Source organism: Chrysemys picta, chromosome 4 (genome assembly GCF_011386835.1).
Source record: "Chrysemys picta bellii isolate R12L10 chromosome 4, ASM1138683v2, whole genome shotgun sequence".
In the NCBI taxonomy this organism is placed as follows: Eukaryota; Metazoa; Chordata; order Testudines; family Emydidae; genus Chrysemys; species Chrysemys picta.
The window spans coordinates 36,810,564-36,828,263 of NC_088794.1; the positions used below are offsets into that span (position 1 = coordinate 36,810,564).

The 17,700-nt window shown below is 48.9% G+C and overlaps 1 protein-coding gene across 4 annotated transcripts; it reads right to left on the reverse strand.

Moving 5' to 3' along the window:
* Positions 1 to 1,452: 1,452 nt before the first annotated feature.
* On the reverse strand, positions 1,453 to 16,081 carry IFITM10 (interferon induced transmembrane protein 10). Of its 4 annotated transcripts, XM_005307768.4 has the most exons (4): positions 15,520 to 16,081; positions 15,242 to 15,376; positions 13,706 to 14,129; positions 1,453 to 2,512 (listed from the first exon to the last, which is right to left on the reverse strand). In XM_005307768.4, exons 1-4 carry the CDS (start codon positions 15,954 to 15,956, stop codon positions 2,363 to 2,365), a joined length of 1,146 nt encoding a protein of 381 aa, XP_005307825.4. In that variant the 5' UTR covers positions 15,957 to 16,081; the 3' UTR covers positions 1,453 to 2,362. The 4 variants fall into 4 exon arrangements, with proteins under 4 accessions (XP_005307825.4, XP_005307826.4, XP_065448111.1 ...); XM_005307769.4 differs by lacking the exon at positions 15,242 to 15,376 and having other exon boundaries at positions 15,520 to 16,077; XM_065592039.1 differs by lacking the exon at positions 15,520 to 16,081 and having other exon boundaries at positions 15,242 to 15,469.
* Positions 16,082 to 17,700: the final 1,619 nt, after the last annotated feature.

A 17,700-nucleotide genomic window follows, 5' to 3' on the forward strand; every position in this document is an offset into this window, starting at 1 on the left:
TGTTAAAGCTGGCTCTGCTTGTTAAAATGATCAGCTCTCTCCAAGGCTGGGGCTGTGCCATGGGCATATACACAATTGCCGTGGCAGCTCCTGGTAAAGGAACACCCCTCCTGCATCCTACCATCAGTCCATGGGGGTGTATCACATGGGTCCCCTCCACCGGCCACTGCATGAGGCAGAGGAGACAGGACTGAGCCACGGCTGCATTGAGTGGGATCCTTGCAGGCTGCCTCTCCCCAGCAGCGCATGTCCCAGTCTGAAGTTTGAAGAGCTGGTACTGGGGGGCAGCCTGGAACTGGGAACCCCATCCTGAGCCCCCCTGGGGAAACTCACTCCAATTCCACACTGGCTAGGGGAGACTGGAAACAAACAAGGGAGACATTGGAACACAGGAATTTCTATATTGGATCAGACCCAAAGTCCATCTAGTCCAGTAGCCTGTCTCAGACAGTGGTCAGTACCAGATACTTTGGAGGAAGGTGTAAGAGCCCTGCAGTAGGCAGATCTGAGAAAATCCCCCCCCCCCCCACGACACACACACGCTTTCTCAATTCAGGGATCTAATAGTTCTCAACATAGAGGATCCATTCCCATCCAGGGAACCCACTGTCCATCCAGCCAATCACTGCATGCCCACAGGATAATTCACCTGCCAGCTCCACTATAGGCAGGGGCAGCAAGACACCTGCCTACCTCTGCTGCTGCTGTGTGGAACAGCTGCTAGACAGAGATGCCACTCAGTGGGGTTCGTGTTCCTATGACACGCTGGGAGGGCAGGGGTCAAAAGGGATGGGCGGTGGAAGGATTGAAGGGTTCGGAGAGGTGGATGATTTTCAGTGGAAAGCACATTTTACCCAGGGAATGTAACATTTCCAGCTGAGCGAAGTGGAATGATCTTAAGGGAGTTCCTTTGTTAAACTCTCAACAGCATATCACCATCACTGGTATGACAACACGTTCCAGTCCATGTACTCCAGAGCAGCGTGTCCTCACTGGGATGGTGATGAACTTCACATGTGCCTGGTCAGGGGCTTTAGAAGCCCCCAGATTTCCCCTAGTTCCTGTTACCTCTTTCCTCCTCTCCCCCAACTCCAGTCCCTACATTTTGTTAATACACAAGGTGGAAATTCTTACATCAGCTGGGTTCTAACTGGCACCATCCCCTTCCATGCCTGCCACTGTGGTTGCTGCTTGTGTATCAGTCCCCTATTGCACTGCTTGTGGAGCTGCTCCCTGCCTGTTATTTAACTTCCTTTCACGTCATTAAGGGAGGTGGCCCATTACTCCAGGCCTATCCCTGTAGACCGCAAAGGTAGGGGATTATGGCTGTAGAGGCAGGTTATAGTGTCCAATAGGAGTTTTAATTCTCTTCTCTGCCCCTCATTGGCTTAATATGGGACCAAAGGGGGAAAAAGCCCTAATCTGTGAAATTAACCAGAATGGCATCGGATGGGCAGAGGTATTATCTTTATTGAAAGTTTACAGAAATACAGTAGGAGTCGGTATACAGGATATATGCAAGTTCTCCAAAGGTTGCCTACGTTCTCGGCATTTGCAGGAAATTCCATGGAGGAGTTTTGTTTTGTTTTAATTCTTTGGGGTTTATCGGGCGGCTTCAGGATTCTCCACTATGAACTCTCAAGGATAAAGCTCTCTGGGGACGGGGAATGGTAAACTAGTCTGGCCTTCAAATGAAATTCAATGAATAAATGTATAAAAAGAGGAAAAGAACAAAATATACAAGGGAGTGAGGGGAAGAGAGAGAGAGAGAGGACGTGGTAGCAGCCTGAACACATCTGATATGTCCTGAATCTGCCCTGCTTTACTTCTCAGTTTTATCTTGCAGTAGCAGGCATTTTTCCTCCCTCTCTTGAGCTCTAAATCAGTGCACATACTTCCCGGTAGATCTGGAGTTCAGCTCTCCCAATAGGGCTATTTGCTGTTTTCCATCTAAAACACAGCTCAGCGCTTGGGCTGCTTATGTAACTTTAATCAGCGGATCTTCGATGACACAATGTTCTCTCTGACTCCTCGGCCGCCACTATGGTTGCAGCATCTAGCTACACAGCTATTGGCTCATGTTGTGGTTAGTTCTAAGCTTTGCATATTGTCATCACCCACTTTTGTTTATCATGAAAATAAATATTTTTCTGTAAAAAATGTAAAAGTAATTTCTTTTTCTACAGAAGTGCAAATACCAGTCAGGATTGGGAGTTGGGGGAGGAGGGGCGTGGCTTGGTGGGTTTTACTTTGTATTTATTTTTTGCAATCAAGATGGATTGTTGTTTCATGTCCTTGCTGGAGGGAATTCGATGGACACTTCTGGCACTGAGGCATTTCGGCAGCGGCTGCTGGCCTTGCTCTAATAGTCAGTGAGCGGGTAGCGCAGGAAGATGAAGACGAGGATGATGCAGAAAGTGGCGAGTGCCGAGCTGGTGATGTTAAAAAGCCGGGCTGTCTTGGCATCTTCGACAGCTCCGTTCAGGTCATTGAGGAGTTTCTTATCCCGGACCTGAGACAAAAAGAATTTGGAGAGACATAAAAAAAAAAAAAAAAAAAAAAGGACAAGCAAACTAACCAGCTTAAAGTGATATAAGCAGGGGTTAGTGCGTTTGGACACTTTGTACCTGTTTCTACTGCATTCCAAAGTTGGGTGTAATTCCTGGCACTATCGTGCATTCAGGTATGGATGCTGGGTGCACTATAGGGTGAATTCTAGCACTAGTGCATGCTTCCTATTGTATTCCGAAGGCGGGAGTGTGAATCCCAACACTAGTGAATGCTTCCTATTGTATTCCGAAGGCGGGAATGTGAATCCCAACATTAGTGAATGCTTCCTATTGTATTCCGAAGGTGGGAGTGTGAATCCCAACACTAATGTGCTGGGGTTTGGGTCCCACTGCCTTTAGAGTGAGAACGCTGGCACTTGTTCCATTGAGAATGTGCTTTCTACTGCATTCAGAGACTGGGATTGTGAAATCTGGCATTAGCTCCTACAGCAGTTAGAGGCTATGCACAATCTTACAGCATATTAATATGGCTAGGTTAACACACTCTTTTGGCAGGTCCTATGCAGTTTATGCCTACCAATGCTGCAACTGACAATTTTCAGCAGTAATGTCATGGTCTTATATGCATGCTATTTCAGAGGCCGTGACTTTAAACGTGTCCATGTTGGGGGAGGACAGGATGGCTCTGAAGATTGGTAATGACCTTGTACACTCATGAGTTTGACAACAGTCCATGCTGATAGTGACCGAATGGTGTTATCACTCAGCAGCTGGTCAGTAGTTTACAATATATCAAATATGCCGGTGTTCTCAGTCCAGTTCGTAGCAGATGCACGTCCACACCACAAAATCACCATCAGAACTGACACTGATTAGACCCTGGCCAACAGTCTCAGCAAACAGGATAGGGACAGAATGGGCCTGGAGATTTACCTCTTCACTCCCAGAGGTGGTCAGAGTGGAGCAGCAGGGGAATGCTGTCCTTGTTGTACCTATTCCGGGGATGGAGGATTTCAGCCTCCAGTGGCTGCTGCTTCCCTCAGACCCTAAATTTGCTCTCAGAAATGTGAACACGTTTATGGTGCTCCTGTCTGAACACTAGATGTCGCTGGCAAGCCGCGTAAACCACTGAGCCTGCACCACAGTCCTACCTAGAAAGAATCGAATGCTTTTATCGACCAAGAGTTTTCCAAAAATACACCAGGATTGATTTCAGTCACTTTTCAGTGATTTGCTCTGTAACTCTGGCAGCACTTACAAGCCGACGCTGGCCTGGGAGCTTGACATGACTCACTGGACACAGGGCGGTAACGGCCGCCTCAGTCTCAGAAAATTGCTGTGTGATTCCAGCTCACAGAGGCCTGAAGCTCATTCCAGACCTTGGAGTAACGTCCCACGCATTCTAATATGTGGCTTCTTCCACTCTGTTGCCCTGGAGGGGAGGGTCCTTTGCAAACACACTCCCTGTTTTTATAATGCTTCACACCGGCCTCTGGGAAGGAGTCTTTCGCTGACATAAGGCTGCATGCGAGACCCTACTGCGGCGGTCAGTCAAACACATAGCACATGTATGTTAAGTATCTGTACCTCGCTCCCCCACCCGCCATGGTGCATCTAGACCTGGAGAGCGTCTAGTGACACGACCAGACTGTCACACGCACCCAGCAGCAGCTACTGAGAACAGCAGCAGTCAGATGGAGAAGTGAGCCACTCTCTCATGGGGCCTGTTGCTCTCCCTGCAGAGCAGAGTAAGCACAAGAAAGCTCTTCCTTTTCTGTGCAGGCCCCTATGCAAACTCAGCAGGGGGAGGGGGGCTTCAGGCAGACAAGCCCAAGCCGCTGCACAGCTGAGGTCTGGGGATGGAGGAGTTCGGAGGTTAAGAGTACAGGTTTCATTATCTTGGGCGGAAGGGAGTAGGTTTGGGAATCAAGCCCCAAAACACCATGTAGTGAGCACCAGAGCTCACCATGGATACAATCCTAATCTGTTGGCAAAGCTGCCAGCGGGGATCTCCCATTACGAAAGGGAGCTGGGCAGACGCATGCTCTGTATCCCACGGGGTCAGCCCCGCTCACCAGAATGGAAATCATTCAAGGAAGGTCCTAGGCAGAGCTACACTCCTGAGAGGCCGAGGGAGAGAGGGGACAAGTATTCATTGCGTGAGACAAACTCCTCCAGGGACACTTCTACTCCTCCACCTCCCTCCTACTGGCCTCCTCTCACCATTCTTCTCTATTTCTCTCCAGGCCTCTCTCTCCTTCCCCTTCCACCTCACCCCCCTTTCCCCATTCAGATGCTTCCCACTGGTCTCCTCTCCCTCCCCTCCCTTTTCCCATTTTTTCATTCCTCCTTTTCTTCCTGCCCTCTGTCTCTCCCCCCCCCCCCAGCTTCTAACTTCTCTCCTTCACTCAGCTCCCATCTCCCCCCTCGTCTGGAGCCGCCCTTTCCTCTCTTCCCCACCCTTGGTTCTTCCCTGCCTTCACTCCTTCCGCTCCAGTTCTTGCACCGCTGAGCATTTTCACAGAGTGTCCCATGACTGCACAGATTGCTGCTCTCCTTCCTCCTCTGCCCTCCTCCCAGCTCACAAGATCTGCTTCTTCTCCCTTGTCAATTTCTGTGCTCCCAGCCCCTCTGTACCAGGAACGCCCTCCTGGACCCCTCTTCCCAGCACCTACCCTCCTCCATTTCATCCTCAGCCCCGGATCTTACCAGCTTGCACATGTGTTCCAAGTGAGAATATCCATCAAGGACTCTCTTCTGCCACCTTCCCCAACCCTTCCACCACCCACCCCACACTCTCCTCCTTCACCCTTGCTTCTGACTGATGTCTAACCCTCAGCATGCCTCTGCTCACTCAGCCTGTCCTCCTGTCCCCATCTAGTCCTCTCCACCATGGTTCCGTCTCCGATTCCCTCCCTTATCACTCTGCCCTCTGCCTCCTTCCCCCGGCATACTATTGATTCTACAGTCTCAGCTGCTTCTCTAATGTCCACCTTCTCCTGAAAACTCCTCCAGCGTGCCCCATGCTCTTCCCCTCTCCTTGATTCCCTCCACTCTGGCTTGTGCCCTCTCTGCTCCACCAAAAATGTCCTGACAGGTGGCATAATATGACCTATCTCCTCCTAGCAAATTCACAGGGAGTCTTCTCTAGCCATACTTTACTTGAGCTCACTACCGCCTTCAAAATATCTGAGCTTTCTTTTGCCCTCTGCTTTCTCCCCAAGTTCTCTTCTGACTTCTTTGATGGCTGCTTTGGCCTCCCCTTTGTTGGCACTTCATCCTCCCCACCCCCTCTGTCTGTTGGACTCCTTCAGGGTTCTGTCCTTGGTCCCCTCCTCTTTTCCCATATGCTCCTGTGGCATCAGCTAGCACCTCTATTCAAATGATTCATTGTTATTCATTAACATTTATATTGTGGTAAAGCCTAGAGGCTCCAATCAACTGTCAGGGCCCCACTGGGATGGGCATTGTATTCACATATAATAAAAAGACAATCTCTGCCCCAAATTGTTTACAGTCTGAGTAAGCTTCCTACAGCTTTCTGTCCTGGCTTCTCCTCTTCTGTCTGGGCTCCCATCTCCAATGCCCACTCGGCCATCATCCCTGGTAGCACAAACTCAATCTCTCTAAGAGTAGATGAACATTTCCTCTCCTTCCCTTCTCTGTCACCAGTAAGGAGTTGCCCATCCTCCCTGTATCCCGGCCTCACCACCGTCTATCTCGATACTCACATGACCATTACTATGATACTTCAGTACCCCACAAACATTAAAGCATGTGTCCTCACAACCCCTCTGGAAGGCAGAAGAACAGCATCTCCCTTTCAGACAGGAGGCACAGAGATGCTAAGTGACTTGCCCAAGGCCACACAGGAAGGCTAGGTGGTAGAGACAGGAATTAAACTCAGAGCTCGTTTGTCCCAGTCCAGTTCCTAGGGTTCAAAAAAGAACTAGATAAATTCATGGAGGATAGGTCCATCAATGGGTATTAGCCAGGACGGACAGGGATGGTGTCCCTAGCCTCTGTTTGCCAGAAGCTGGGAATGAGCGACAGGGGATGGATCACTTGATGATTACCTGTTCTATTCATTACCTCTGGGGCACCTGGAATTGGCCACTTTCGGAAGACAGGATACTGGGTTAGATGGACCCTTGGTCTGATCCAGTAGGGCCATTCTTATGTTCTTAATCACAAGTCCATCCCTTATCCATGTCACTTTGCGAGTGATAACAGCAATTCTAGAAGGGATTAGACCACAGGCCTTAAACCAACCTCTAATCATTGGAGATTCAGAGGAAATTATCCCACATCTGCCTGCTGCGAGGTCCCTATTCCTTCCTTTGAAGCATCTGGTGGCTAGCATGGTTAGAGACGGGATACTGCACTAGATGGGCCTTAGATCTGATCCAGTATGGCAATTCCTACGTTTCTCTCGCCTTCCTCCCCACACCTCCATAGACAGCCTTTAAATCCAGTCTTGCACTTTAACTTCACCAGATCCAGGTTCTCCTCTCCAACCCCACTAATGGAACTTGTACCTGCCTTGGCCAACTTTCCCCCGGCCAACTGTCACTGCCTTTCCAGGCAGTTGCTCACCTCTCTCCCTTCAGCATATCCAGAATGCCAGCACTAGAGTCATCTTCCTCTCCTGCTGTTCTGTCCCCACCACCGTCTGTCCCTTTCCACTCCTGTTAGGCTTCCTGTCTCATAGTTCATCAGCTCCAAGCTCCAGTATCTCTGATCTCATTTTCTCCTACTGCCCAACTTTCTCCTATGTGCCTCCCAATCCTCCCTCCTCATCTCTCCCCTTTGTCTCTTTCTTGCACCTTCATGTGGACTTGGAAGTCTCTTGTCTGCTTGTTTGCTCAGTGTCCACTATCTTCTCCTTTCAACCCTCCCTTTCTTCCAGGGATCTCTCCTGCCTTGGTTTCCTCAGCAACGCTCTCTCCACAAACTCCTTTCCCTGCTTTTAGGCCAGGCCTTGTCCCCCTCAGATCCTCAGGAGCAGGGGACAGGTCACATTGTACGGCTGTCACATATTGTGTTAGTGTACCATGCAGACACATGCATTTTGATAATAATAATTCTGATATGACTGTATCTAATGCTGCTTGGGCTTTGCTATCCAACCTGCTGCTGGTTGCATGTAGGCTGTGTGCATTGGCTGGGGGGCCTGTAAACCCATCTGCTCCAAATAGTACACCAATTTCTGCTTCACTGCACACAAATAACTTCCCATGTTGGAAGAGGGTGGAGAGTCTCGGATTGCTCTACAAATTGGTTGTAGCCCTCCAGCTTGTGAGCACCTCTGGTACAGTCTCTCCTCACGGACTAGCACTAGGATCTTGTCTCATTGGCTCGCTCTGTCACTGGACTGCTTGGGAAGCAGCTGGATTTATTTTAATTCCTGAAAGTTGTTGGTCTTCTAAGACAGTGTTTCTCAACTACCAATCCCTGAGATCTTCGGGGCTGGCGCTGGTCCCTGAGATCTCCCCGACACAGTTTAAGAAGGCAGCAAGCCGGTCCCTGGTATCAAAAAGGTTGAGAAACACTAAGAGAACAGCCTGAGAGGCTGATGTCTTTTCTCATGGAGTCATTGGTACCATACGCCTGCCTGAGAACTCAGGAGATGCAACCTCCCTCAGTCCACAGAATCACGGGAGCTAGACCTCTTTGGCCATTCTAATCCCTTTCCCTCAAATGCAAAGATGCAACATTGACACCCTCATCTGCTTACACTCTAAATAGACAAGACTGACAAAAGGTGGGAGGGGACACAGAGAAAGGAAGTGCCCAAAATCACCCACCTAGGGCACAGCCAGGAATAAGACCTAGGTTTTCTGATTCTCAGCCTTGTACCTATCCACTACACCTCACTGCCTCTCTATGGTTAGATGTGCACTAAAACCTGATCTCCACTGGAAAGGAAAGGATCCATAAAGTAAGCTCTTTATCTGACACAGGTGTAGCTGCACCACTGTTATTCTATTCATTTTCCTTTCCACTTTAAACTGCCATTGGTAGAGTTGGAGCAGTAAAAGGTACAATCAATATGGCTCCAGCACATACATTATTCATATGCAGAACTTATGTTCATTTAAAATGGAAAACAGGCTATATAAATGCAAGGATCTCAGATGCCCTGTAGCTCCCACACGCTTGGTGTGATGCATCTTTTGGCGGTAGCATAGGATCACCTGATGGCACACACGGGAAGATTTTTTTAAAATCAGTAAAACCCTGGAACTATGGGTGGACACAAAAAGGAGTCTAGGTTCCTCATTTTCCTGATGTCCATATATGCATCCTGACATTAGACTTCCAGAATAAAAACTGACTGTGATCCCAGCCTCTCTGATCTACTGCCTTTTTGTGTAATTGGTACATTGAAGGATTTGGCTTTCCCCAAAGGTCTCTTGTGATAAAACTGCTGGTGATTGATCTCTTAACAGTAAGTGCTGATGCATCATTTATTAGTGCTTAGAGCTGGGAAATAGGAGAGAGGGGGGAAGCAAGCTGAATAGCCTGTGCAAAAGTCAAGGCCACAAAATTTGCTTCTGGCAAAACAAAAACAAAAACAAAACAAAAAATCATCTTCCTAGCCAAGTTTATCAGGTGGTGTTGGCATCTGTGCTGTACTAATGCTAGTGCTGACATGGGCTTTCAAATCTCTCTGCACCCACGTCTAATCATTCCCTCCACCCTCCTCCAAATACACACATCCATTCACAACTAGGCACAGTTTTTCCTTTCCATCTCGCTGATCCTACAGACCAAGGAGTGCTGGGGCCAAACCCTCAGCTGGTGTAAACTGATGCAGCTTCGTTGCAGTCAACAAAGCTATTCCAATGTACACCAGCTGAGGATCTGGCCCACTATGGGTTAGAAAGAGGGAGTATAAGTAAAGACCAGATGTGCAGATACAAAGCTTATATCAAATACTTGGCTTGTATGTTGTAGCCTGTGCCCAGTCTCCACTTGGTATGTTTCTCTGACTGAGACTGTAAGCTCTTTGGTGCAGGGGCCAATGTGTGCCTAGAGCATCTAGCACATTTCGGTGCTATTGCAGTCTAACAATCTACACACAGCGAGAGATCTATAGAGCTCTCTAGCCACACGCACCCTGGGAGGCATGAAGACAAAGAAAGAACAGAAGTAAGTGTATTATTTCTGAAACATTTTTAAAGGCAATATTAAAGCACACTAAAGGCCCTGATTCAGCAAGGTACTTAAACACGTGCTTAGCTTTCAGCACAAGTGGTCCTAATGAAGCCGATGGGACTCTGTGTTTTTGTTATTTAAAACAATGTTTTTTAGGGTTTTTAAAATGTTTACATTCATGTGAAGTAAGTTTAAAGAACAAAATCCGGGGACCCTAAAGCTGCACCCTAGGCAGGAAATCACAAGCTGTGGTTCCCAATGAAGAAACACCTTGGTTTTATTCATAATAGCAGCCCCGGTCCTGCAGCCTCATGGACTCCACTGGGTCTCTACTCAGCATGGTGCTTCTTGAAGGAGTGGGGCCTAAATCTGCACGTCTAAACTTTGCTTCAGGGGACAAGAAGAAGGTCTAACTAACAGGACATTTTTCCCAGTTATTTTCCTCATTCCAGTCTTTTCTTACCTTATGGGAAAGCCCTACAAAATGTAACAGAGATAGAGATGAAACCAATAGGGCTCTGTAGAAATGACTCTAACGTCCTATAGCAACTAATAAAGAGTGGAGATCTTTTATGCACTTGTGTGTACACAGACACACACATACACTCACCACGAAAGCTTCTGCTCCAATATGTCTGTTAGTCTATAAGGTACCACAGGACTCTTTGTTGCTTTTTTTACACACACACACACACACACACACACACACACACACACACACACACACACACACACACACACACACTCTCTCTCTCTCTCTCTCTCTCTCTCTCTCTCTCTCTCTCTCTCTCTCTTTCCCCCCCCAGCAGGCATATCATTCTCTATAAAACTCTATAGGATGGTTAAGACTATAGAAATGACCACATTTTCTCTTCCATTCTATAGGCCTTTCCCAGGGGAGTTCTTTTGCTACATCCAGATATTCCCCCATTTTCTCTCTTATGCGGCTCTCCCCATCATGGCCTGAAATATCGTGGTCATTATCTCCTTGCCATTCCCTGACTCTGTCATGGATCTCTGAGGAACGTTATGTTTGCCGTTTTTATTCTGTCAAAGAACTGAAGCTAGTCAAGATGGGAAAGACCTGTTGGGCCATCTAGTCCAGTGTTTCTCAGTGACTGGTCCGTGGACTTGTGCCAGTCCCCAATATCTCCCTGACACAGTTTAGGAAGGCAGCAAGCTGATCCTTGGTATCGAAAAGGTTGAGAAATCATGGTCTAGTCCATCCCCTGCCAGAGCAGGACTGTACCCTACAGCTAATTCACCCTGTCTGGTTCAGTTTAGTTGTATATTTCTCAAGTGATGGGAACTACCCCACTTCCAACAGGAGACTGTTCCACAGACTGATAGACAGTGCTGTCTCCTGATCTTCAGCTTATATTTTCCTTTTCCTGAGTTCAGCCTAACTCTCCTAGTCATTCCTCCCCCCTCCCCGCATCAATGGTTCCCTTGTGGGGGAGAAGCGTCCATGTTATTAAAGCAAATTTAAGCTAATAAACACATGGGGGGGGGGGCAGGGGAGAGGGGAAAAGCCTATTTCTTGTCCTATACTGGTGCGCCCATCCCACGGAGTGTTACGTGGTAAGCGAGACTTCCATACCATCCTTGTTTGATGTTGGCAGTGGCCCTAAATGTCCTTGGGACAGCCCTGGCAATGGTAATGCTCAGCACTTGTATAGTCCTTTATATTCAATGCACTTTACAAACAGCAGTGAGTTAAGCCTCCTGACACCCCTGCAAGGAAGGTGAGTGAGCATTCTCACCCCCATTTCGTGGATGGGGAAACTGAGGCACAGAGAAGGTAAGGGACTTCCCAAGGTCACCCAGCAAGTGGCAATCAGAGTCCCTGTGCTCAGTGGTCTAGGCCACACTGCCTTTGCTATAACAGAACCCCAGGGCCTGGCTGGTTCGGAAACAGCCTCCTTGTATTCTTGTGGAAGTCACAGTCACTGGAGTTAGATGGGGTTAATTGATCTGTTTCTGTGATGAATCCCTCTGTACACTGGCCTTCCTGTAAATGCTGCCTGCCAAAACACATCCACTAGATTCCTGTCCCCGAGGCCACCCAAACCATGACACATTCAGGGCCACCCAGGAGCCTGGTCTCATTTACATATATAATTATCTAATTGCTTTTATGAAAAAACAAAACAAAACCCAACAACAAAACCCCTCCAAACCCTCAGACCCTCTCTTCCTTGACAGATGATTAGCAACTGCTTGCTGGCTGAGTTCACCAGCAATGAAATCCTGCAGCCCAGCTGGTCTGTACTCATCTGGCACTTACAGGGAATAATTCTGGAAGATTTCATGGACTCAAAGGATAGCGTTACCTTAGGATAGTGTTATCTTACAGACACGCAGAGGTCTGGAGCCCTCAGAGAAGAGTAGCAGACTGGGGCAACTGGCCTCTTAGAATCAGACTCTGACTCCATTTCGAGGGTGATCCAGCAAACAGAGAGCAGGACACAGGCTGCAGGATACAGGCTGGCCACCCCGAACTACTCAGGTCCCATTCTCCCTGGGCTGCACTCTGCACGCTGGCTCCCAGTTCATTCATGCATCTATTTCCATTCCTCCCTTATGAAGCCCTCCATGGTCTTCCATCACCTTAGTTAGCAGACCTCGTTTTCACAATCCTGGCAGGTCTCCAAGGCTGGCCTTATGGTTTAGGGGACCCTGGGGAGAATCAGGCCATGAGCTGCTTTTCTCACTGCTGCTTTAGCCAGAGCCAGGGAAGGAAACAAGTTGCTTCATGCCTTTCTGGTCCCACTGCTAGAAGAGGAAGGGCTGGGCTCGGAGTGGCAGAACTTGTAGAGGATGGGATGGGGGGACAAAAGAGCTGGGGCACAAGTGGCCGTTTGGTGCGTTTGTGCTTAAAGCCAATCCCACCGATCTCCCGGGTCCTCCAGTTTGCACAGTTGCTCTTTTCCTTCCTTCTCTTTGGAGCCCTCGCTAGCCCCATACTCCAGGAAACACTCACTAAGGACCTGATCCAAAGCCTGCTGAAATCAATGGAAGGACTCTCAGCTGAGTCCAGATTTAATCAGCCCCCTAAGGAGTTCTTAAAAGACTGACTTCCTTTTCCAGTACTGGGCCAGATCTTTGACTTTGCATAAATCACCAGAGCTCCCCTGCAGTCAGTGGAGTCACTGATTTACACGATTTGAGGATCTGGCCCAGTGCCTCTAGCTAAACTACCTTATGTAGAGCCTCAGCATGCTGGTACCAGACTGATGTGAGAGGCTTTGGTGCGTGGAACACAGGACTGCCAGGCAGGATTTCCAAGATTCTATTCCCAGCTCTCAGATGGACTTCTACTGGGACCATCACCAAGTCACCTCAGTGCTCTGTGCCTCAGTGTTCCTGTCTGCAAGATGGGGATAATACTTATCCCCCCCGCAGCCTCCTCCCTCCCCCCCCACCCCGCAGAAACGTTGCCAGGCTGAATTAAGTTTGATTTGCAAAGTACTGGGAGGATGTAAAGAGCTTCTTATCATCATCATACACCTGGGAGCCCCCAATAGCCTATTAGCATTCAGGATTCCCCACCACCAGTTGAAGCCCTCTCCTATGGCGATGGGGGTTGCCCCACGCAGGTCTCCAGATGCTGAGGGATTCTGGCTACCTAGGGAGGAAATTGTTTGTCCTCCTGGTAGTAAATTCAACTGTTCTAATTCTCAGAATTACGCTATAACCAAGCCCGCAGACGAGTGAGAATTATAAATCTCCAGTCACAACAAAAGCCAATTCAGAGCCATCGTCACTGATTCCTCTTATCTCTCTATCTAGATTCTTCTGTGATGCCCCTTACCTTGGTATCTGAATGCCATGGATACCCACACCACTCACAAAACAACATTTCCATTCCCAAGATCTCCCCTGACAATGTGTATTAACATGACAGGGCCCGATCCTCCACAGGGGTAAACTGGCATTGCTCTGTTGACTTCAACAGCCACGGCACCGATTTACCCCAGCTATGGCTCTGGCTCAGTGTGTTCCCCACAGGGTGGCTTGCAATCAGTACTTACTTTCAAAGAATAGGCCAAGGCGATGAAGCCGAGACAGCAGAAGTTGAGGTATACGAAGTTGAAGATGGACCAGAGATAGTAATCATTCACCTCGGTGGTGTCTGGGTAGATTTCAATCACCGTCGTGGGGTTGGTCATTGTCTTCTTCTCGACAGAGTGTTTGCACTGGACAGCTGGCCGCAGGCTGTCCCCTTTGCAGCTCTTGTTCTCCATGTAGCAAACAGCCGAAGAGGGAGATAGGGCAGGCGAAGCTTGTGGGATGGCAGGAGGCTTTGGAATGCCAGCAAAGCACCCCTGCTGGGGGGGTCTCTGAATCCAGAATGCTCCGTCAAAGGGACACGGCGGGCCCAAGGGGGGTTCCTGTGTTCTCTCCGTGGTGGCTGCTGCAAATTTACCAGACTGTATCCTGGCAAAGTGAAATCCCCTGTGAAAGATTGGGGGTGGGGAGGGGAAACGGAGAATGACGGGGATGAAATAAAGCAGGGGGGATCAAGGGGGCGAAACGGAGGAGAGGAAGAAGAGAGAAAGGAGAGGCAGAGGGATAGAGGAGAGATTGGGGAGAAGAGAGAGGGAGTAGGTAGAGGGGAGGGAGGAGAGCAGGGTAGAGGAGGGGGAGGAGACAGAGAATAGTATTTACACTCATGTACCACAAAGGAGCATTCTCCTGCACACTGAGCAGTCTGTAATGTATGCAGCAGTGGAACAGTTCCTGCTCTCCATGCAGCTGGCTGTCCCAGCTCCCGCAGCATGCTCTGTCTCCCCCCGCCCCACTTCGCAGAATAGCCGGAGAGTTCGAGGAGCTTCTGACATCTGTCACCCTCTTCCTCTACTCCCACCGTCCCACATTATCGCTGCCAAAAGCCTTTGCAGCGGGAGCGCCCCAGCAATAAAGCATGTGGCTATTTCCTCACTTGGCCCCCCACATAAGCTGGAATGGGAGACAGCGGCTGCTTTTGTTTCTTTAAAAGAAAAAGAAAGAAAGAAAGAAAGAAAGAAAGAAAGAAAGAAAGAAAGAACAACACGTCCGAAGAAGGGGGAGGGGAGGTTCCAAAGAGAGTTTCCAAACAGGCGCCGTTCCAGCGTTACCCTCCCCCCGCCCTGTCCATCCATCAGGGCCCTGCTGCTCTCTGTCCCATTCCAGGATCGAAGCTGGTTGCTGGGGGGAGGTTAAATGATTGTCAATCCAGCTGGCTGTGCAGCTGCGGCAGCGCAGCACTGGCTTCTCTCTCTCGCCCTCTGTTTTTTTCTTTCTTTTTTTTTTGCTGAGTCCTCATCTCCCTGGAATTCCTGATGTAACTGAATTTCCCATTTCCTTTCACCTGTCATCAGTTTTTTCTGCATGGCCAACCCCGAGGCGAGAGGCGGAAGAAGGGGCGAGGACAGAGGAGGGTGAGGGGGAGCTGGGAAGAGGCGGTCTCCTGCTCCCCACCCCATTAGCTGTGTAATTAGCAGGAACCATCTGCCTCTAGCCACCCGGCTGTCCATCCATCCGTCTCCTCGGGAAAGGCGCAAGAGGAGAGAGCGAGGGATACTCACAAGGAGGAATGCAGGGAGTTGCTGCATCTCCGGCTCAGCACTGCCTCCGGCTCTGCTTTCTTAATAACTGGAGTTGGTGAAGGAGAGGAAGCGGGGGGTGGACAGTGGGGGAGGAAGAGGTCAACTAGCATCCCCCTGAAACAAACAGTTCAAGGCGCACATGCTCATTACTGCCTTTGGGCAGGAGAGCTCCACTTAATCTCAGTCACTGATGCTCTTTTCTCATGCCCTCCCAGCCCACGAGCATGACCTTCTGGTTCATGTTTCCTTGCACCTACCTGCCAGGAAGGCACATCTCCCAGGCGCATGGCTCGAGGGTGTGGGCATCGGTGCACGCGCTCGCTGGGAAGATCACCTCAGACAGATACCATCCACCACCTCCATCGAGATATTTAAGGAGAGATTTCGATGCAGCCTTAACTATGGAGTCGCTGCCGAGGCCTTGGTAACCTAGACCAAACATACACACGCCGTACAGGGCTGTCTGGTCAACCAAACGCTGGGAGCACAAGTCTAATGCGGGGAGGGTGTTCAGCGGCGTTTGCGCTCCGGTCATGGGGAATGGATAGAAATTGGATAGATTCTGCATGCAGGGAGAGAGACACATGCACATGCAATCAAAACAAGAGAGAAGCATCCCCAGGCCAACAGCGGCTGGAAGCACACAGGAAGCAGTGCACTCAGCTACAGAGAGGAGGAGATGGATGCATGTCATTAAGGATGGGAAAAGCCAGGAAGGGTTGGGATCTGGGTCCGGTTTTCTGCGCGTCCCTATTGTTGGCAGGGGTTGAATTAAATGGTTCCCCTCTCTGCTTTCTACCTATCCCAAAAGCTACATTGAAACAACCCAGCTCACCCAACTTCACAACCTAACGACCTCACTTTGTGGGGTGGCCAATGCAGCAAGGTCACAACTTTCAGATTGTCCCAGAGGGTACAAGCATAAAGGTGGTGCCCGAAAGCCACTAAAGGTGCTCTGCAGTAGTGGACTAGTCATGGTGAAGACAGGCATGGAATTGCATCCAGTCCTCTTTGGCTGGAAGGCTGGTGGCTGCGATTTGTGGCACTGGGTGGGGCAGGGAAAGCAGTAAAAACGAGGGATGCTCGTGTTGAAATGATAATTAAAAACAGAACTGTAAGACACATGAATGGCCACGTTATGAGAGTGGTTCACCAGTGCGGCTTCTGAGGTAAAGTTCTCCTTAGGATAACATAATGGCTTACAGAGAGAAAACAAAGAGAAGGAATAGTCTATTTTCAAGATGGTGAAAAATTAACAGTAGGGAGCCACAATGTTCCATGTAAGGATTCGTGCCTTTAATATCATCATTTACGATCTGGAAACGGGAATGAACCATAAGGTGGCAAAGTATTGCAGTGACACGCAATTATTTAGGTAAGTCAAGACGAGAGACGGTGTGTAGGACCTAGAAAGCGAGGTGAATGGGCAGATGATTATCACTATTGATCAATGTAATGTAATTTGCAGTGTTGTAACTATGTTGGTCCCATGATTCTTCAGGTCTGAAGAAGAGCTCCGTGTAAGCTCAAAAGCTTGTCTTTCACCGACAGAAGTTGGTCCAATATTCCCTCACCCACTTTGTCTCTCAATGCAATGTAATGTATATAGAAAGGGATTCTCTGTACATAGAAAGGGATACTCTGAAGTACTCATACACATTGCTGGATTCTAAATCAACTTTACATCTGGAAAAATACCTGCGGGTAACTGGACAGTTGAATCAAAACCTCTGCTCAACATAGAGTGGAAACAAAACGTTGTGATGTATAAGGAAAGGAGTGGAAAATAATATTGAAAATATTATTACGTTGAAAGGTGCTAATGGCTGCCGCCATGCGAGTCTCAGGCTTTGTCTACTCTAGCACTTTTGTCGGCAAAACTTTTGTCGGTCAGGGGGCTGAAAAAAACCACACACCCCTGCCCAACATAAGCTTCACCGACAAAAGCACCGGTGTGGACAGTGCTATGTCAGCAGGAGATGTTCTCCCGCCAACATAGCTACTGCTGCTTGTTGGGGGTGGTTTAAATTATGCCGGCAGGAGAGCTCTCTCCCATCGGCATAGAGTGGCTACACAGGAGACCTTATAGCGGCAGAACTGCAGAGGAACAGCTGCATCTCAGTAATCTCTCTAGTATAGCCATAGCCTTAGATCCAAAGGCAATAACAGACCTCATTAAAGCCAATGGGTGTGCCAAGTACTCTCAACAGAATGATCAATCAAGCCACTTTATGTACTAAAAACAACTGCAGACTATTGGGGTGGAATCACCCAAGGCAAGTCAGAGCTAAGCCATGTGGACAGAGGTTTGCTCCTATTGTATTCAGGGGAACAGGACTTTTGTGCACACTCTTTGTAAATAAACAGGATTGCTCCATCGATACCTGAGTCCTATCATCAAATTCTCCCCCTAACAGACAAAACCCTGCCAAGTCCCA

What these genes read in the sequence shown, in the direction of transcription:
- IFITM10 (XM_005307768.4), bottom strand. Translation starts at nt 15,956, where the DNA reads ATGACATGCATCCATCTCCTCCTCTCTGTAGCTGAGTGCACTGCTTCC. An exon ending in GAGATGTGCCTTCCTGGCAG is followed by an intron (nt 15,377 to 15,519) that starts GTAGGTGCAAGG and finishes TGTTTGTTTCAG; the next exon opens with GGGGATGCTAGTTGACCTCT. An exon ending in AACTCCCTGCATTCCTCCTT is followed by an intron (nt 14,130 to 15,241) that starts GTGAGTATCCCT and finishes AATCTTTCACAG; the next exon opens with GGGATTTCACTTTGCCAGGA.